The 16258-nt window shown below is 41.2% G+C and overlaps 1 protein-coding gene across 1 annotated transcript in view; it reads right to left on the bottom strand.

The window, feature by feature from the left end:
* Positions 1–1041: 1041 nt before the first annotated feature.
* Positions 1042–16258, bottom strand: part of LOC118413404 (Ca(2+)/calmodulin-responsive adenylate cyclase-like) — an 18002-nt gene continuing 2785 nt past the window's right edge. Inside the window, exons 2-8 of the mRNA XM_035816768.1 lie at positions 15154–15320; positions 13796–14346; positions 13264–13411; positions 12555–12713; positions 10264–10362; positions 5519–5616; positions 1042–3391 (exon numbers count right to left, since the gene is read on the bottom strand). Of these exons, the coding sequence (XP_035672661.1) occupies positions 3278–3391; positions 5519–5616; positions 10264–10362; positions 12555–12713; positions 13264–13411; positions 13796–14346; positions 15154–15320 (1336 nt within the window). The 3' untranslated portion in view covers positions 1042–3277. The remainder of the gene's footprint in view (positions 3392–5518; positions 5617–10263; positions 10363–12554; positions 12714–13263; positions 13412–13795; positions 14347–15153; positions 15321–16258) is intronic.

Here is a 16258-nt window from a genome sequence, read left to right as displayed (position 1 = left end):
CAGCGATATTGTGTGATATACCAGTATTCTGTATAGGGCGATAACACAATGTACTTTCTTCTAAAAGAGGTCATTGATTTTGTCAATGTTTTCTGGTATTGATAAACTATATATCATACTATGTTACTATCAATTGTTAGGGAACAAATGTAGACAAAAGAAGGTATACTTGACAAGAATATAATTTTTGCTTTAAACGAATTTATTGACAAACTGTCACTCATACTCATAGTATACGAAGTAAGATTCACGTAGTTCATATAGAAAACTAGACTTTTCCACATTTCATTTCTAATCCATTTCTCTGATGCAATGAGCAATCTAGTCACGTGATAGATCATTCGACCAATGAGCGCCGCCGCAGCGCAATTTCCTAACGATGATTGACACACCATGTCAGTAGGAGTCAACAGTTGGATGACGTGATCATATAAAATACTGTACTTTTTTACTTCTGTATCTGTATCTATAAAGCCGGTATAACCGCCCTTTGGCGTAACACATGTGCACACCAGCTTCGCAGGCACGCGGCGCGGCAGCAGCTTGTTATATTACACTGAACCTAACCTTCTTTGTGACAACTTATGGCCTATTCATTTCCCTTGCTTTTAAATAGGCACGTTCACCTTTTCGAGTGCGCATGTGCAGAAACAGGAATCGTGGGCAATATGTCAAAGGTGAAGGCCCCAGTTCTGGTCAGGGACCATTGTGATGATTCATATAACAATGTACAGACGTGATTTGTCGATATCTCTGGAGTTTTAATCCTTCACACAATACTGAAGATTGTGCTTGTGAGTTTTGCTGCACATGCGTACTCGGAACGACGAAGGCGCTTACTGCTTTCTTTAGAATCCACACCATTGCCGACCCGACTATGTACAGTGGACTTCTGACGGCACCATTAGAACTAGCGTCCTTGGCGTCTTGTTGCCCCGTAAAAAATACAAAATTGAGTCCAATGACCAATGGTAGTGCATAGCAGGTGTGTTCTTATAAGGTGGTTCAAGATTCTGAGTCCGCGTGCGCAGGGAGATGGGCAACATGTCACCCAAACTGTTCGTTTCTATAATCGTCTCCGTTTGCAAAGCAAGCCCAGACTTGTTTTGTCTGATGGCCAGTAACCTTTCACATGTTGCCCACAATGCTTCACGTTGCGCATGCGTACTTGGAATCGTGAGTCACCTATCGTGCTAAAATCCTTCATGATATATATGAGAACTGACTGTACAGACCAAACTATGTAGCTAACTGTATTGTACAGACAGCTGAAAGTTATAGACAGTATTGTTAGCTTGTGTACATGTTGTGATTTACAACCACAATGATTGTCATTTGCATCGTTCCGACGCTTTTACATTCGCCGTGGCCAGTCGTCCGACTTTCAAACAAGCTATGACAGAACCAACCATCGATAAATAACTAAGACATACTTTAAGTCGTGACAAGACATCTTTAAAAGCTTGTGCGACAAATGCACGATTATCACAGGAATGAACGCTCTCAGTACCCGATCGTACGAATATCGTACGACGAATACAACCGGTACCTTGTGCGATATATTGCGCAACAGTTGAATGCTCTGCTATTGTACAAATATCGTACGAAGAATGCAACTGGTCCTTTTCAGTTGCATGGAATGCCAAATCTAAAGTCACAATGTAAATCCGTAAAACAGTCATGGACAAAAATAATACATTTGATATAATCGCACACCGTTTGGGTAGATGCGCATAATCCAAACTAAATTCCAAAGTTACATAATCAAATACGGCACGGTCAAATCATTCATTTTCTTAACACCAAGATTATGATTACATTGAACACCCTTTACAGGATTCGAAATACTTGGTTTCCTAGTTGAGCCTCAAAACCAAATTTTGTTCGACGCAAATTCTTTGAAACGTCAGGAAGCCGTAGTGCGCGTAGTCTACCGTTTTGGGGGCCAAGGCTTGCAATGCGAGGTCGAATCTATCTACTGAATTATAATGTTGGATTATTTGACACAAATCTTCGATGATTATTTAGCACAGATACTCTGTGGGGACTGTCTGACTGTCCTTCTCAATTAATACTTCATCCATTGACAAAATCTTGCAATTAGCGTTTTAACCGATGGCAGGGGCCCGTCAATATTTTTGCATTTTCATGTTTTTAGTTTACATTTCTACATTTTAATGGAGGTGAGCAAAGCTATTGGGTCAGTCCTTAGCAAGCTCAATGTACATAGTAGAGATACCAAGCTAGTCTATGTACAGGACCAACCCTGTACCTGAACCTGTAACCTCCAGCTCATTACACGAACCTGTTCTGTTAACATACCCAAACAAAAATGGCGGTCTCGATCAGAGCTATCCTGAAATGGTGATGGGCTGCTGCCTTTTAGGCTGCCCACTGGTCAAAGTATGTCGAACCCGTTATGATATTTTCATATCTCAATACATCACCTAAAATCACAGGTAAAAAGTACATTGTTAGATAATAAAACCAAATGGAGACGAAAATGCTACTGTTTTAGTAGCTTTAGACATAGATATCAACACATCAGGTTCGGTGGAGAATTATAAAAAGGTATTTGTAGTTCCAGAGCCGCAGAGAATTATGGGTAAGGTCAGAGGTTAGGGTCCATCAGACGTTAACAAACTTGGAAATTTCTGCAGGGCAATGACCCCAATTGATACAGCCACAGCATTTTAGCCTATTTTCGACTTGTAGCAGGAAAATGCAAGAGAAATTTCATATTGGTGAGACAGTGCAGGGTGCAGACGTTCAGATTAGGCAAAAGAACAAGGTTTTGGTCCATTTCTTAGGCCTGTGCTGACCCCCAAGTTGAAGTGGCCAGTCCCTAAATTGACGTCATGAGAAACCAAGATGGCGGCACATTTGAGGTTTCGCTGGTCAGAATTTCTTTTAAATCAGACTTTTTGGACACTTGAGACATAGCGGGATGCTGAGTGGGGTGAGTTGTTATGATCTTCAATGTTCACAGATGATTTTATGACACCCTGAACTTAATAATTGCCTATTTTTACATTATCGCCTATGCAGATTTCCATTAGTATCCACTCGCCCTCACAGTGTCGCCAGACAAAGAATTGCTCACAAGTCAGGGAACTTAAACTTTGACCTTAGCCCACAATTCATTGCGACGGCACATGCGCACTCGTGCGGGTGAGGTGGCTTACATAGCTTCCAATCATCTTTCATCAAATATATAAGTAGATTGGCTGCGGTTTCCACTCGTCGCCGTCACCTGTGTTGATGTTGAGGTCTGATCTTATATCCCCTTGTACGATAGGACGAGAGCGTCCCTTGAGAGCATGCCAGGCCTGCCGGATAGGGCCTTTCCCAACAACCAGTAGGTGTCGTCATCTTCGTATGCAAACAGCTCCTGGAAGAGAAAGATTGACAATATGTTCTACCCAAAGAACCATTTCTCTTTTCCCTCTCTCTTACCCCTCTCTTACCCATCTCTTTCCCTCTCTCTTTCCCTCTCGATCTCTTTCCCTCTCGATCTCTTCAGCTCTCTCTTTTCCTCTCTTTCACTCTTTCTTTCCTTCTCTCTTTCCCTCTCGATCTCTTTCCCTCTCTTTCCCTTTCGATCTCTTCAGCTCTCTCTTTCCCTCTCTCTTTCCTTCTCTCTTTCCCTCTCGATCTCTTCAGCTCTCTCTTTCCTTCTTTCTTTCCTTCTCTCTTTCCCGCTCGATTTCTTTCCCTCTCTCTTTCCCTCTCGATCTCTTCAGCTCTCTCTTTCCCTCTTTCTTTCCTTCTCTCTTTCCCTCTCGATCTCTTCAGCTATCTCTTTTCCTCTTTCCCTCTTTCTTTCCTTCTCTCTTTCCCTCTCACTTGCCCTGTTACTTTGCATCTCTGTCACTCTCTCTCTGTCTTTATATATCTGTCTTAAACTTCTACCTTTTTTCAATCTATCGCTACCTTTCTCTTTCTGCCTATCTCTGTCCATCTCATTCTCTCTGTCTCGACACTTGCCAATTACCTCAACCAATCACACACATAAACATGATACAGGAAAATATCTAGGCCAGCATCAATCCGTCAGTTTTAGTTTGAGTTTTGATCTTTTATTTCATCCAGACACTTGCTAATTAATTGGAAAAATCACAAACGGGATGCAGAAATAACGAAACACACTGTAACGAATATTAGGGTCAGCATTCTGGCTGCGTCAGGAACATCATTATATTTCATTGCATATCGATCTTGTATTTCATCTGACCGTATCCATGTCATGATGTGTGCAATTCATTTTGTAACACCTCCTCCCAACCTCCTTGGGTTAAGGCCCCTTCACACGAGAATTGGAATGAGCCGCGGCCGGGATGCCGTCTGAATAAGATTCTTTGTATATTTCTGGAGATTCATAGTATATTCTAGAAATTCTCACTGCATACCAAATAGTTGTGCCAAATAGCTGTCCCGAACATTTTTTGTCATGCTCAAAACTTTCATAGTTCGTTTATCGAACTGCATTCAAAATGTATTCTAACTATTCTAACTGCAATAGGATCGCGTTCTAGTTAAGACATTCCAACATAACTCGAAATATGCTGATCTCATTCGATGGAGAACCTGCTTGACACAAGAATAAATACGAATATATGAAATGCAGGGAGAATTTCTAAAAGTACTACGAATACCCAGGAATATACAAGAATTTTCATTCAGGCAGTATTCTGGGTCATTCCGCCTCTCGTGTGAAGAGGTATTAGGTCCAGTTGGAATTCCCCCCGAATGTGGAACGAATTTTGCAAACTGTCCAGTCCGGCTGGTTCTGATTGATTCCTGCTGCTTTGGTTTGTGTGAAGGCACTATCGGTTATGAAAGGCTCAGAAATGGTATCGATCGTTTAGCAATGTGGCAACGACCGTTTTAAATGGCGACGACCGTTAACAAGACGAAATACGGCCGTCGGCGTCTTCGGAGAGAGGTGAAATTGTAGATACTCGCTAATTTACTCAATCAATAACACACAGGATACGAAAATGTCACGACGATTTGCGATACGGAATAAGGGTCAGTTCTACCAGCCTGAGGCTTGATTACATAATGTCAAAATTCAATCATTGCACTACTGCTTATGTGTTGCTGCTAATAGATGTGGCCCAGACGCGAATTGATAACAAATGCATGAGATAATCATACTTTTGGCACAATGCGGTCTCAAACTTAAATGAGTCCCAATGTGGTCTCAATCGTGACTAAGACCCCCCCCCCCCTAATTACGGTGACAGACTATCGCAATACCGTAAATGCAGAAATGTTCGCGGTGGATTAATGTTCGCGGAACTTAAAACCACCGCGAACATTTTTCTATTATAGTATTAGATTGCAGTCTGTGGTGTTACCGCGAAATTAAATCCACCGCGAAAAGTCCCTTTTCCCGCTACCGCGAAATTAAATGCATTTACAGTATATCGTCGGTTGATTATAGAACACTAAGCTTCTTCATGCACAATGCAGTTTGTTATTCATTGACTACATAATGATTATGCAGACCAACCTTTACTTCATCGGGACTTTCCGTGCGTTTAGCCATGTTGTAGCCGCCGAGTTCTTCTAGAACTTGCTGGGTGGCCGCTGATATCTGGATCCTTCCAGCTATGGTATGACGGAGACAACAGAGAAATGTTTTACGGGAAACGTTTAAAGATTCGTGAATAGTTTCATCAGGTTGGTACGTCACTGAATAAAGAGACTCTTTTTACACAACCATAGCTTTATTATCACCGACGTTTCGTCGACCGTCTTTCACCTTCTTCAGTACGATTCTGACTGGTATACATTGCACTGCAGGACAGGTGTCGTTTTGTGACAGCATCTGAACTGTGAGCAGCGATACCTGTCTTGGTACAATATGAACCAGTTAGAATTGCCCTGACACCGAAACGTCGGTGAGAATAAAGCTATAATTGTGGGGAAAAAAGTTTCTTTATTCAATGTATAAAGATTGCAATTTAACTTTTTTTTAAAACTTCAAATAGTCAAGTCTTTTTTCAGCTCGCCAGCCCAGTCTTTCTGGGCAGGCAAGTTTTCGCACTTGTAACGTCAGCAACTGGTCAAAGGTTGCTAGAAGTCGCTATCGCCTCTGGTCCAAGTTGAGAGAAAGTTGGTGTGCCTGATGTAAATGACCTCCTGTATATTTTCGTATACCCATCGCCATACCCAAGATCTCAAATCGGTATTATCATATAGCCAGGCACCGCGAGCCAATCAGAAGTCCCCGTTCCATGTTGCTTATGACGCCGTAACACATAGATTCCGGCCAGCCCGCTCCTTATGATTGGTCAGAATTTGCATCGACACCGATCGTTGTCGATTTGCACCGACAATGGTCTTTGTCGATGCAAATCTCCTTTAAGATACAGAAGTTCGGAACGTTATAAGAAAGAAAACATCTCAACGTGTCCAATCGCTCTGGACACTTGAGTTTTCACAAGTGTGACGTCAGCAACGGGTCAAAGGTTGTTGGAAGTCGATATCGCCCCTGTCCAAGTTGATATAAAGTTGGTGTGCCTGATGTAAATTATCTACTTTACGTATACCCACCGTAATACTCACGATGTCAAATCTGTATTATATACACAGCACGAAAACGAATATTTAAGCATACTTTCCGAGATACTTAAATGTAGCCTAAAGGTGGGAAAATATTTCCGCAGAGTTTACGGTATCGTAAAGACCACGGAAACCATGGTTTTACATTTCCGTAACCTTTCCGTATTCGTTAAGGCAGATTAAATACATGTAATATCTTTACATAACCTTTAAGCATCCTTATATGCGCCGTATATGAAACGGGTATTGCTTATGTACAGAAAACATCTACAGGCTTTGAACCGACCATACGTTCACATACAATCAGTTAACCTTCGCCTTTTTTTTATTTTCGTGGTTCTCTAAGGTGGAAATTACCAATAGGAGATGATATATTTTCATTGCCCTTCCGTTACAATTGATCTCATTTTACATACTCTTATCAGTATAGGTCTATGGAGACCTCCCCCTTTTATGTATAGGTATGGTAGCGTTTATTTCTAAGAAGAGGCATTGCTTTTACCAAATTTAGAGTATTTTCCGCTCAATATACCACATGCGCCGTTCAATAAAGCAGCGGCTTCAAATGAATAGCTCCTGCTGTGTTTGCGTGTTAAGTTTAACAAAGAAAAGCAAATCTCGTCCTGTGTGAAAGCTACATATAAAAGATACAATCTTTCCGATGTCTTTCCGTTACATTTGAGCTGACTTTACTGAGCAAACCTCCCCCCTTTTATGTATAGGTGGAAAAAAGATGTCGGAAAGGTAGCGTTAATTATTATTTGAAGAAGAGGCATTGCTTTTACCAAATTAAGAGTATTTTCCGCTCAATATACCACATGCGCCGTTCACTAAAGCAGCGGCTTCAAATGAATAGTGTTTGCGTGTTAAGTTTAACCAAGAAAAGTAAATCTCCTTTGTGAAAGCTACATATAACAGATACAATCTTTCCGATGTCTTTCCGTTACATTTGAGCTGACTTTACATAAAAGGGGGGAGGTTTGCTCCTCCCCCCTTTTATGTATAGGTGGAAAAAAGATGTCGGAAAGGTAGCGTTAATCATTATTTGAAGAAGAGGCATTATTTTCCGCTCAATATACCACATGCGCCCTCACTAACGCAGCAGCTTCGCCTGAATAGCCCCTGCTGTGTTAACGTGTTGAGTTTAACCAAGATAAGCAACATTTGCTCCTGATTAAAACTTACATATAGCAGATACAATTTTTGGAATGTATAGGTGCAAACGGAAAGGTAGCGTTAATTATTATTCTTAAAAGAGGCATTGCTTTTACCAAATTACGAGTATTTTCCACTCAATATACCACATGCGCCTCTCACTAAAGTAGCGACCTCGCCTGAATAACTCATTCTGTGTTAGCGTGTTTGACGAAACCAGGAAAATCAAAATATCCTCATGGAACATATGGTATCTTTCCAATGTCTTTACGTTACCATTGAGCTCACTTTACACAAAAAGATGCTATGTACAGGTGCAAGAAAGATGTCGGAAAGGTAGCGTTTACTTTTTCCAGTAGTATCGTATGTTACCGATATCGTTCCGTTACCTTTGCCTTTGAGCTTACTTTTCAGAAAACTCTCTGAACTTTCTTTACAGAGGTGGAGATTGATAGTTACAGAAAAAGATGTTGGAGAGGTAGCGTTGAAAGCAAGGAAATTAAATATTTAACCTCCTTGTTGAAAGGAAACAACAGTCGCCGGGAGGACTGGGTACATGCCCCCGAAGATTGGTGGTCATAATTACGGCATGTTCCCGTTCAGGGTAAGAGGACTAGTACTGGGCGGCCTGTGCAGTATGTCGCTCGCGGGTGGCTGTGCCTTGCAGCTTGGCATCCCGACGACATAGCGTCCTCACTACGCGGTAACGTATCATGGGAATATAGCGGGTTTGCTGTTTATATAATTGTACAAAAAAACTTTCTTATCATCTGGAAGAACATTTATTATCTACAAGCAATAATCACGTTCTCCCAGAAAGGCTGGTATTTTCTAGTGTGGTAACAGTTGTGTTTAGCTTAACATTGGCTAAACAGCGTACAAAGGGGATGTACGGGTGTTTTTCACATTCAAATTTATTCGCCGTCAACTATGAATAACGAACAACGCGGCATTGAATTTCTAATTAGCAGCTCCCAGAAGAGGCCAGTCATGTGATAGGGCGTTATCCAATGACAGACAAAGGTGGGTTTTTTAAACCTAACGAATATACCATAATTTATAGAAGAAACCAGTTTGCAGGGCGTCTGTTTCGGGACAAGTCAAGAAGGAGCCTTGGATCCGTTTCAACACACGGATTATCGGCGTGGCTTTGCCGCAAATGGATTCGAACGGAACTACAGGACGGAACGGACATAACCATAGGACACTCAAGGCTTGCCAGAAACGGAGTATGTTGGAGAGTCTTCAAAGGGGCACAACTCAGGGTGAATTCAAGACTGTGTCATCTTGACCAGCATAAGCTGGCGGAGATATGGAGAGCACGGCCTGTTCATCACAAAACAGTACCCGTCTTCGGGAATCTCAGCGGATTTTTCCTAATGTGATGGCCAGATGGAACCAAGGAGGTTATATTCCTTGATGGAACTATGCTGCTTGAAATGATGTCTTTCCAGGCGTATCGCCCGACACTGGACTCCAAATTGTGGACTTAAATGTAGCGGAGATTCGTGCATGGATATTGTACACCGATTGTTCCCTCGGTCGACCAATCCAAGTCCACAATTGGACTCACAAGATAGTTTAGACGGCAAAGCCATAGATACCGGTGTAGGTATGATTCACACCAAATAAGACACGCATACCCGATGCAAAAGTTCCAATTTAAGCCACACAAAACACATAAAGCCTACCTAAAGATGCGGAAAGGTTTAAACTTACGCCGCCTTTACTAAAAATAAATGACAACTATAGTCCAAGGAAAGATCACGGAAAGCGTTCGGATAAGTACGTTTCTGCACTTCTTCGCGTGCCTTTCAGGGTGTGTAAACGACACATAAACGTGGGGAAATCGTGACGGAAATCGACTGTAAATGTGGTCAAAAGATCACGGAAAGGTCTTAAGAAACGCGTGCTTTCCGCCCGTATAGGTTACGAAAAACTGTCATTAACGACGCCTTTAAGCGTCTAATAGTTGCGGAAAGGCACGTGAAGGAGTGCCGAAACGTACATATAAGTGCATTAAAGGGAATCTTTACGTTCACGGATAGATGTCGTTAAGTTGCGGAAAGGGTGCAGAAAGGTCTTAATAAACGCATACTTTCCTCCCGTATAGGTTACGAAAAACTGTCATTAACGACGCCTTTAAGCGTCTAATAGTTGCGGAAAGGCACGTGAGGAGTGCATATAAGTACATATAAGTGCCAACGTAAAGGTAACATTAAAGGGGATCTTTACGTTCGCGGATAGATGTCGTTAAGTTGCGGAAAGGGTGCAGAAACGTCGCGTTTACGTTGAGTTTAAGCTTGCTTAAATACCAGATTTCGTGCTGTGATAAGTTAAACCAATGAGAGCTGATAGAAAAAACTCAAGCTTGAAAGTTGGGAAAATATTACAAAGTTTAGTTTTTCTGGTGGCTTGATTTGTAAATGTCACTGACTAGACTTATTTATGTCTCCGGTAAATAGATTCCTTGCAAATTGACGCACTTCAAGTTACGAGGGAATCTACATTTGTTGGCGCCTGTAGCAATTTTACCTTCACCAGACGTCTGGAGTCTGTGGGCGATGTTGACGGTACGTCCGAACACGTGGTAGCGGGGACGCTTGTACCCGACCACTCCAGCCACGCAGGAGCCTACAATGAGAACAATACGGTATCAATATAGATACTGTTCTTACAATTTAGTTTTTGTCTGAAGGAAGTATCCGTACTTTGAAATAATTTATGTATCATGATCTATTTCTAAAGTACGGATGCTTCGTTCTGCTAGCAGACCATATATGTTCAAAATTCTTGTTGGTTGAACAAGCTTAAGGTTATGTAGCACTAAGCACTTGTCGCCTGGTTTGTTCAGGGTAATACGTTATTTGCATTGAGAACGCGCAGACTTATATCAAGCAGTTCTGAAGAACCTGCAGCTGTCTAAATTCGAAAATTGTTGAGTGTAGACAATGTATAGTTCCACCCCCCCCCCCCCCAAGATCGATGGTCAACATGGCAGATAACTCCTAAAATGGGTAAATATATCTTAAAATTCATTTCATCGCAAAACGCCAATATTGTGCAGTAGTCTTAGGTGTAGTTGTAGCGATGCTAGACTCCCACACTGGTGCCAGTTGCTGCACTCAATGAATACAAGTTAGAATAAAAGAAAAGGCTTGCATTTATGTTTTGTCACGTACTAGCAAAGGAAATTATGCCAACCATAACATTTATTTCCTGTGGCCTTAGTTAGGAATAATAAATGATAAATCGTGCGAGGTACTACATCCACATTAGATTGTCGGGATTTTAACGCTATAGTTCATAACACTATCTCCCGGTACATATTACTGCCGTGATTATTCACGTAAGAAATTTAGTATATGTGTCAGAAATGACGCCAGAATACAACAGTTCCTAACTACATGCACCATTCTAAGTATCATTCGATGAATAAAGACGATTGTGATGAACATCAAATCTTACAAAACATGCTTCTAGTTCTTTATTTTTGCCAAATGTGCAAGGATTTTTTTTAATAGCCTGGTTTAATTTCATGAGGCTGAAAGGCGCTTGGAATATGCTTGGTATTCGTAAGAAATGCATCGGGCAGTCCGTGTAATGGGTACGTCAAAAATGCCTCCGGTTTGCGCACTGCATGCTATATGACGTACCTACAGAGACTTAATTCCCCGCGTCACAGATACTTGAAGCAGCAAAGAAATAAATGATTTCGAAATTCACTCACAGTTAATAAGCAAGACTTGCGTCACAAATAGTTGTAATGGAATAACTTAGACATTCTAAGCTGACGTCACTAAATTGAAGAATTTTCATTGGTAAATTGCAAGGACGTGATAAACACAAAGGCGCGACAGGGGCTTTTTATACTTAAAGATGTCCTAAATTCAAGAAGCGTTTAGTGATATTATCTTCAGATATTGATTTTTAGTAAAAATGCACACTATTTTGTACTATACGAGAAAGTACGGTATAGCCACACGCGCATCAAAAAGCCGAACATTCCACTGATTCCCCATGTAGTCTATGATTAAATCAAGCAACCTCAGCCTATGACTAAATGTGTCTGACAGGCCCTCAGAAGCGATCAGAAAAAATCAGCATTGATATTTGTTTTTCGATATCTTGTGAACTATGAGACCTATTGATGTACCCGTCGCCCTATTTTTAGTCATCTTCCCTGTGGAAGACGAAGCTTGTAATTCTAAACCCTTGTGGTGCTTGCAAATTTTCACTTTACATTTCCCAATTCTGGGTGTTTTAGTCCCTATGGAAAGAAGGTGTACAGTTTTCATGATGCTACAGTTTTGAAAAATAGAGAACTAATTTAAGCTTTGTAATGATGTATAACTTTATAGGGTTCTTTGGAAGAAAAGTAACAAAACAGTGGCATCGTAAAAACAGTACCAACATATGCTTCCCGACATATGTTGGGCGAAGCACTACAAGCCTAAAGGCATCCTAAGCAATATTACATCGTTAAAAGTGGAGATATTCTGAATAAGGCAATCTGTATGATATTGACATCTACTGCACTGTATTCTCACATTTACATCATCATTTCATACTTTGAGCGTTTAAAAACGGCCCAGAGACAAGTTACACGAGGACATTCCTTATTATTTGAACCCCAAAAAATTAGGCCTTGAGAAGGAATCGCCATTTGACTTGTTTCTGCGTCGTTTTTAAAGGCTGAGCTAAAATAGTGCATTAGTTGTCAATATTATACAGACTGCCTTATCAAGAATATTTCCACTTTTAACGATCAGATATTATTTAGGTTGCCTTTAAGGGCTTTAAAATTGCGCTTGTTGTTGTCCTACCTGTGTGGATACCGATGCGAAGCTTGATTTTGCCGCATACGTGCAGCGGGTTGAAGATGTCTGCTGCGGAGAGGAAGTGCAGGGCTAGGGAGGCGATCTCACCCGCGTGCTTGTCGCCATTTTTGGTCGGCAGTCCGGACACGATCAGGTACGCACCGCCTGAGTGAATGAATCAATCAACGAAAGAATAAGTGAATGAACTAATGATGAAGGGACGAATCAATCATTCATTCAATCATTGAATCAATTGATGGAATGACACAATGAATGAATTACTAGTATTGAATCAATCAATCGAGCAATATCGTTTAATTGTTTACAAGGAAAGAAAAATTTAAGAAAAGATAGACAATGACAATGTATACAGAAAGTGCAATGGATTACGCAGATAGAACCATTATGTAACGAATGAAAAATGTAAGATCCAACTATCTCTGTCACAATTGAAAATAGTGGCTCTGTTCACGGGTTGTTTTTTGTCTGGCGTGACGTACCCCTACTCGGCTCCTTGGGACGATCTGCGGCTACGGGGCATTTTTGGGTACGCCCAGGCCCCGAGTTGCTTTTAAATCCCAGACACCGGGTTGATCTGAATTTGGAGTTAAAAGCAACCCGGGCCCCGTAACAAATAGAAACCGTCAGGTCATCATGACGAACCCCGCGGTACCTGAAACTCAACCGGATCAAATTTATTGCTTCAGGGTTTTACCTGTGCTCTCCACTTTGTTGACGTCGTACAGGTCTATAGCGGAGTCGAGTGTGTGGTACAGCCGGTTCAGCAGGTCCACCAGCCGGTGAGCCGAAAGGGAGGCGGAGATGTCCTCAAAACCGACGACATCCGAAAACATGACTGTAACCTGAGAGAAAAGGTAAAGACGAAGAAAACATGAGAACATTTCAAACCTTTAGCAAACACTTTACTCGTTTTTTTTTTCAACTTCGTTTACCCGTCTATTCAGAGCTAATGTGATTTGATAAAAAAAAAACACTGTTATTTAATAAGAGTAAATCGTTGTCTTGTTTTCTGGTATTTAGATTCGAGAAACATACACTGCTCTTGATACCAGGCCAACTGCATGTGTTGATTAAGGGTTAATGTCCCGCCTGTTCCTCGGTGTATATGATATCATAACGTTTGGTCTTTTACTATAACTACCGAATGAAACCAAAGAGTGAGCGAAGCAAAATAAAAGTTACGGGCATTACAGAAGAGTACATTCTTGATAATTCATGTGCCTTACATGTTTAAACTGTCGTGCAGCCACCGCGTTGTTTTTCTTCATGCAGTCGGCGACGCTCTTAGGGAAGATTTGGTACAGGATTCCGTCAGCCTTTTGTCGTTCCAGCTCGACCTTCTGCAGTCGGCAGGCGATCGACTGTGTGTCGTACGCCATCTTGTGAACTCCGTACGTGATGAGCGGGCTTACGACAATCACCACGACCAAGATGATGATGTTGAGACTCAGTCGTAGGTCGAGCTCTTGCACGTTTTCGTCCACCATATCCAGGATCTTCTTGGACAAGTGTTCGTCGAGTCGGCGAAGAATTCCGATGTATGACGTCATGTTGTCGAACCAGTGTAGCCCCAAATGCACGTTCGGGTCTACGCTGACGTCATTGACGTGGATCTTTTGCCGCATATTCTTAATACCTTTCTCCAATGTGCTGTTGACGTAGACGTCCTGAAAGATGGCTGCGACGTCTGGCGCATAGCTCAAGGCCAGGTCTAGACACGTCTGCCCGAAGAACTTGACCTTGTTGTAGTACAAACTGGCGTCAACAGTGAGGCCTCCTGGAGTTACCAAAGAGAAACAGATATTTCTCAAAATTTTGTTGCTGATTTCCTATTGCGAATCATACTTTGTTATCGTTTTATTAGAGAAGAATTTTGGATGCTAACCCTATCCTAGGCTTTAGGGGGGGGGGGTCATTTAGCCCTCCCCCTCTTCGTAATTCTAAAACGGCTTACTGTACGATCACCAAATTTGTAGGGTTAAGTTTTATCATTTCTGAAATTGGATATCATTATGACGTAATATGACGTATTTATGACGTCATTATCTGATTTTATTGGCCAAAACAGAATTCTCACAATGCCTACAGAAATCACACAAAATGTTAATAAAGTTTTTTTTTTTTGTCAATGTTTAAATCTTCTTAGACTTCTGCTGTCAAAGCCCACCACAACGACGTATTTTTGGTATCACTTTCAATCCGCCATCTTGGATCATCAACCTGAAATGTCTAAAGATACATCTCTTACAGCATATAACCCTAAAATCCCATGGAAATGTACTGAAAACGTCCACATGGATGTTATTTGCAAGAAAATACAACGTTGGGATGAAACCCGACCCAAAAAAAGCTGATCATGTTTCTCATCATCATATGGTCAGCCATCTTCAAGTTGGATTTTGACCAATAACGTAATCTCATTAGCATAAATCATGAATATCTAACTGTAAATGTCACAATAAGATATATTGGGTATTAGACATATACGAAAACAAGTGCAAGTAAATATGCCATTACAATCCATCTGAAGTTATGGTTCAGAAGCTATGTTGACCAGACATACTATAAAGACAAGAAGACATACCTCTTGCGTAGAACACGCTCCCCATTGCTCTCTCCAGGCCCGTGTACTCCTCGCTCATGACGATCATGTGATAAGCCACTACATTGGTCCAGACTTGGGAGGTGTCTACCTTACGAACCGTCGTGCCGAGACGGGAGATGAAGAAAGCGTTGATGTCCGTATAAAATCTGATAGAAAAAATCCGTGATAAATTCAGGTTTAGGTCAGAAGATCAGCTCAAGTCCTGAACAGAGACGAGGGTGAATACAAGCTGAGCCACGTTTAGGACGGCATTCTTGCTGCTACAGCGCCACCTACATCGGCTATAATTCCAGTCATTCTACATTGATGATGGTGTATGACAGACACCGAAACGTTGGATGTAAGTACCCATTGGTTGTGCTTCAAGAACCTTGCTATAAGGTTATGATACAATTTTACATTTTAAGTTTAAACCCGTGTACCAAATCAAGCGCTTATACCAACAAACATGCGATCAGTCATCAACTATATAAAGAATTGAGAACTAAGAAGAACGTTCTTAATTCATAAACAGGTACATGTAGTTACATAGTAGCTGACGTTTCAGTTTGCCACTGGGCAATGCTGTTTTGCTTGCACTGCAGTTATAGGTGGCGCTGCTAACAAATGAAGTCCCAAACGTTAAATATTGCCAGATATTATTTTGGAATGTTCAATGAAGGGATACTATCTTTTCTTTCATCTAGAACTATCTATCTATCTGTATGCTTCTCTTTCTCTCTCTCTCTCTCTCTCTTTCCCTCTCTCTCTCTCTCTCGTCCAACAGCAGTTGAAAGTTTTATATATAGATATAAATATAGAAAGCTCTTTACCTTACTTAGTAAAACTATGCCGCCATAAACCCTTGTCCGCTACGTTGGGTGCCACATAGATTTAACTATCTACTTTTATTAATTAAGACATTTACATGTACATGCCTGGAAATCATCGTATCTATACGACAAACTGGGTAGTTCTTCCCGTATGGTGACCTGATATTAAACTGTAAGTCTGCTGCGTGCTCTAGTTTTGAGAAAGCTGATTCTTCATAATCTTCTTGTTGATTTCCGGACTCCTAATGTGCATCACGTTAAACCCCGCTATT

Source organism: Branchiostoma floridae, chromosome 4 (assembly GCF_000003815.2).
Source record: "Branchiostoma floridae strain S238N-H82 chromosome 4, Bfl_VNyyK, whole genome shotgun sequence".
NCBI lineage: Eukaryota > Metazoa > Chordata > Leptocardii > Amphioxiformes > Branchiostomatidae > Branchiostoma > Branchiostoma floridae.
Note: the sequence above shows the minus strand (reverse complement) of the source record. Positions and strands in the feature narration are given on the sequence as shown.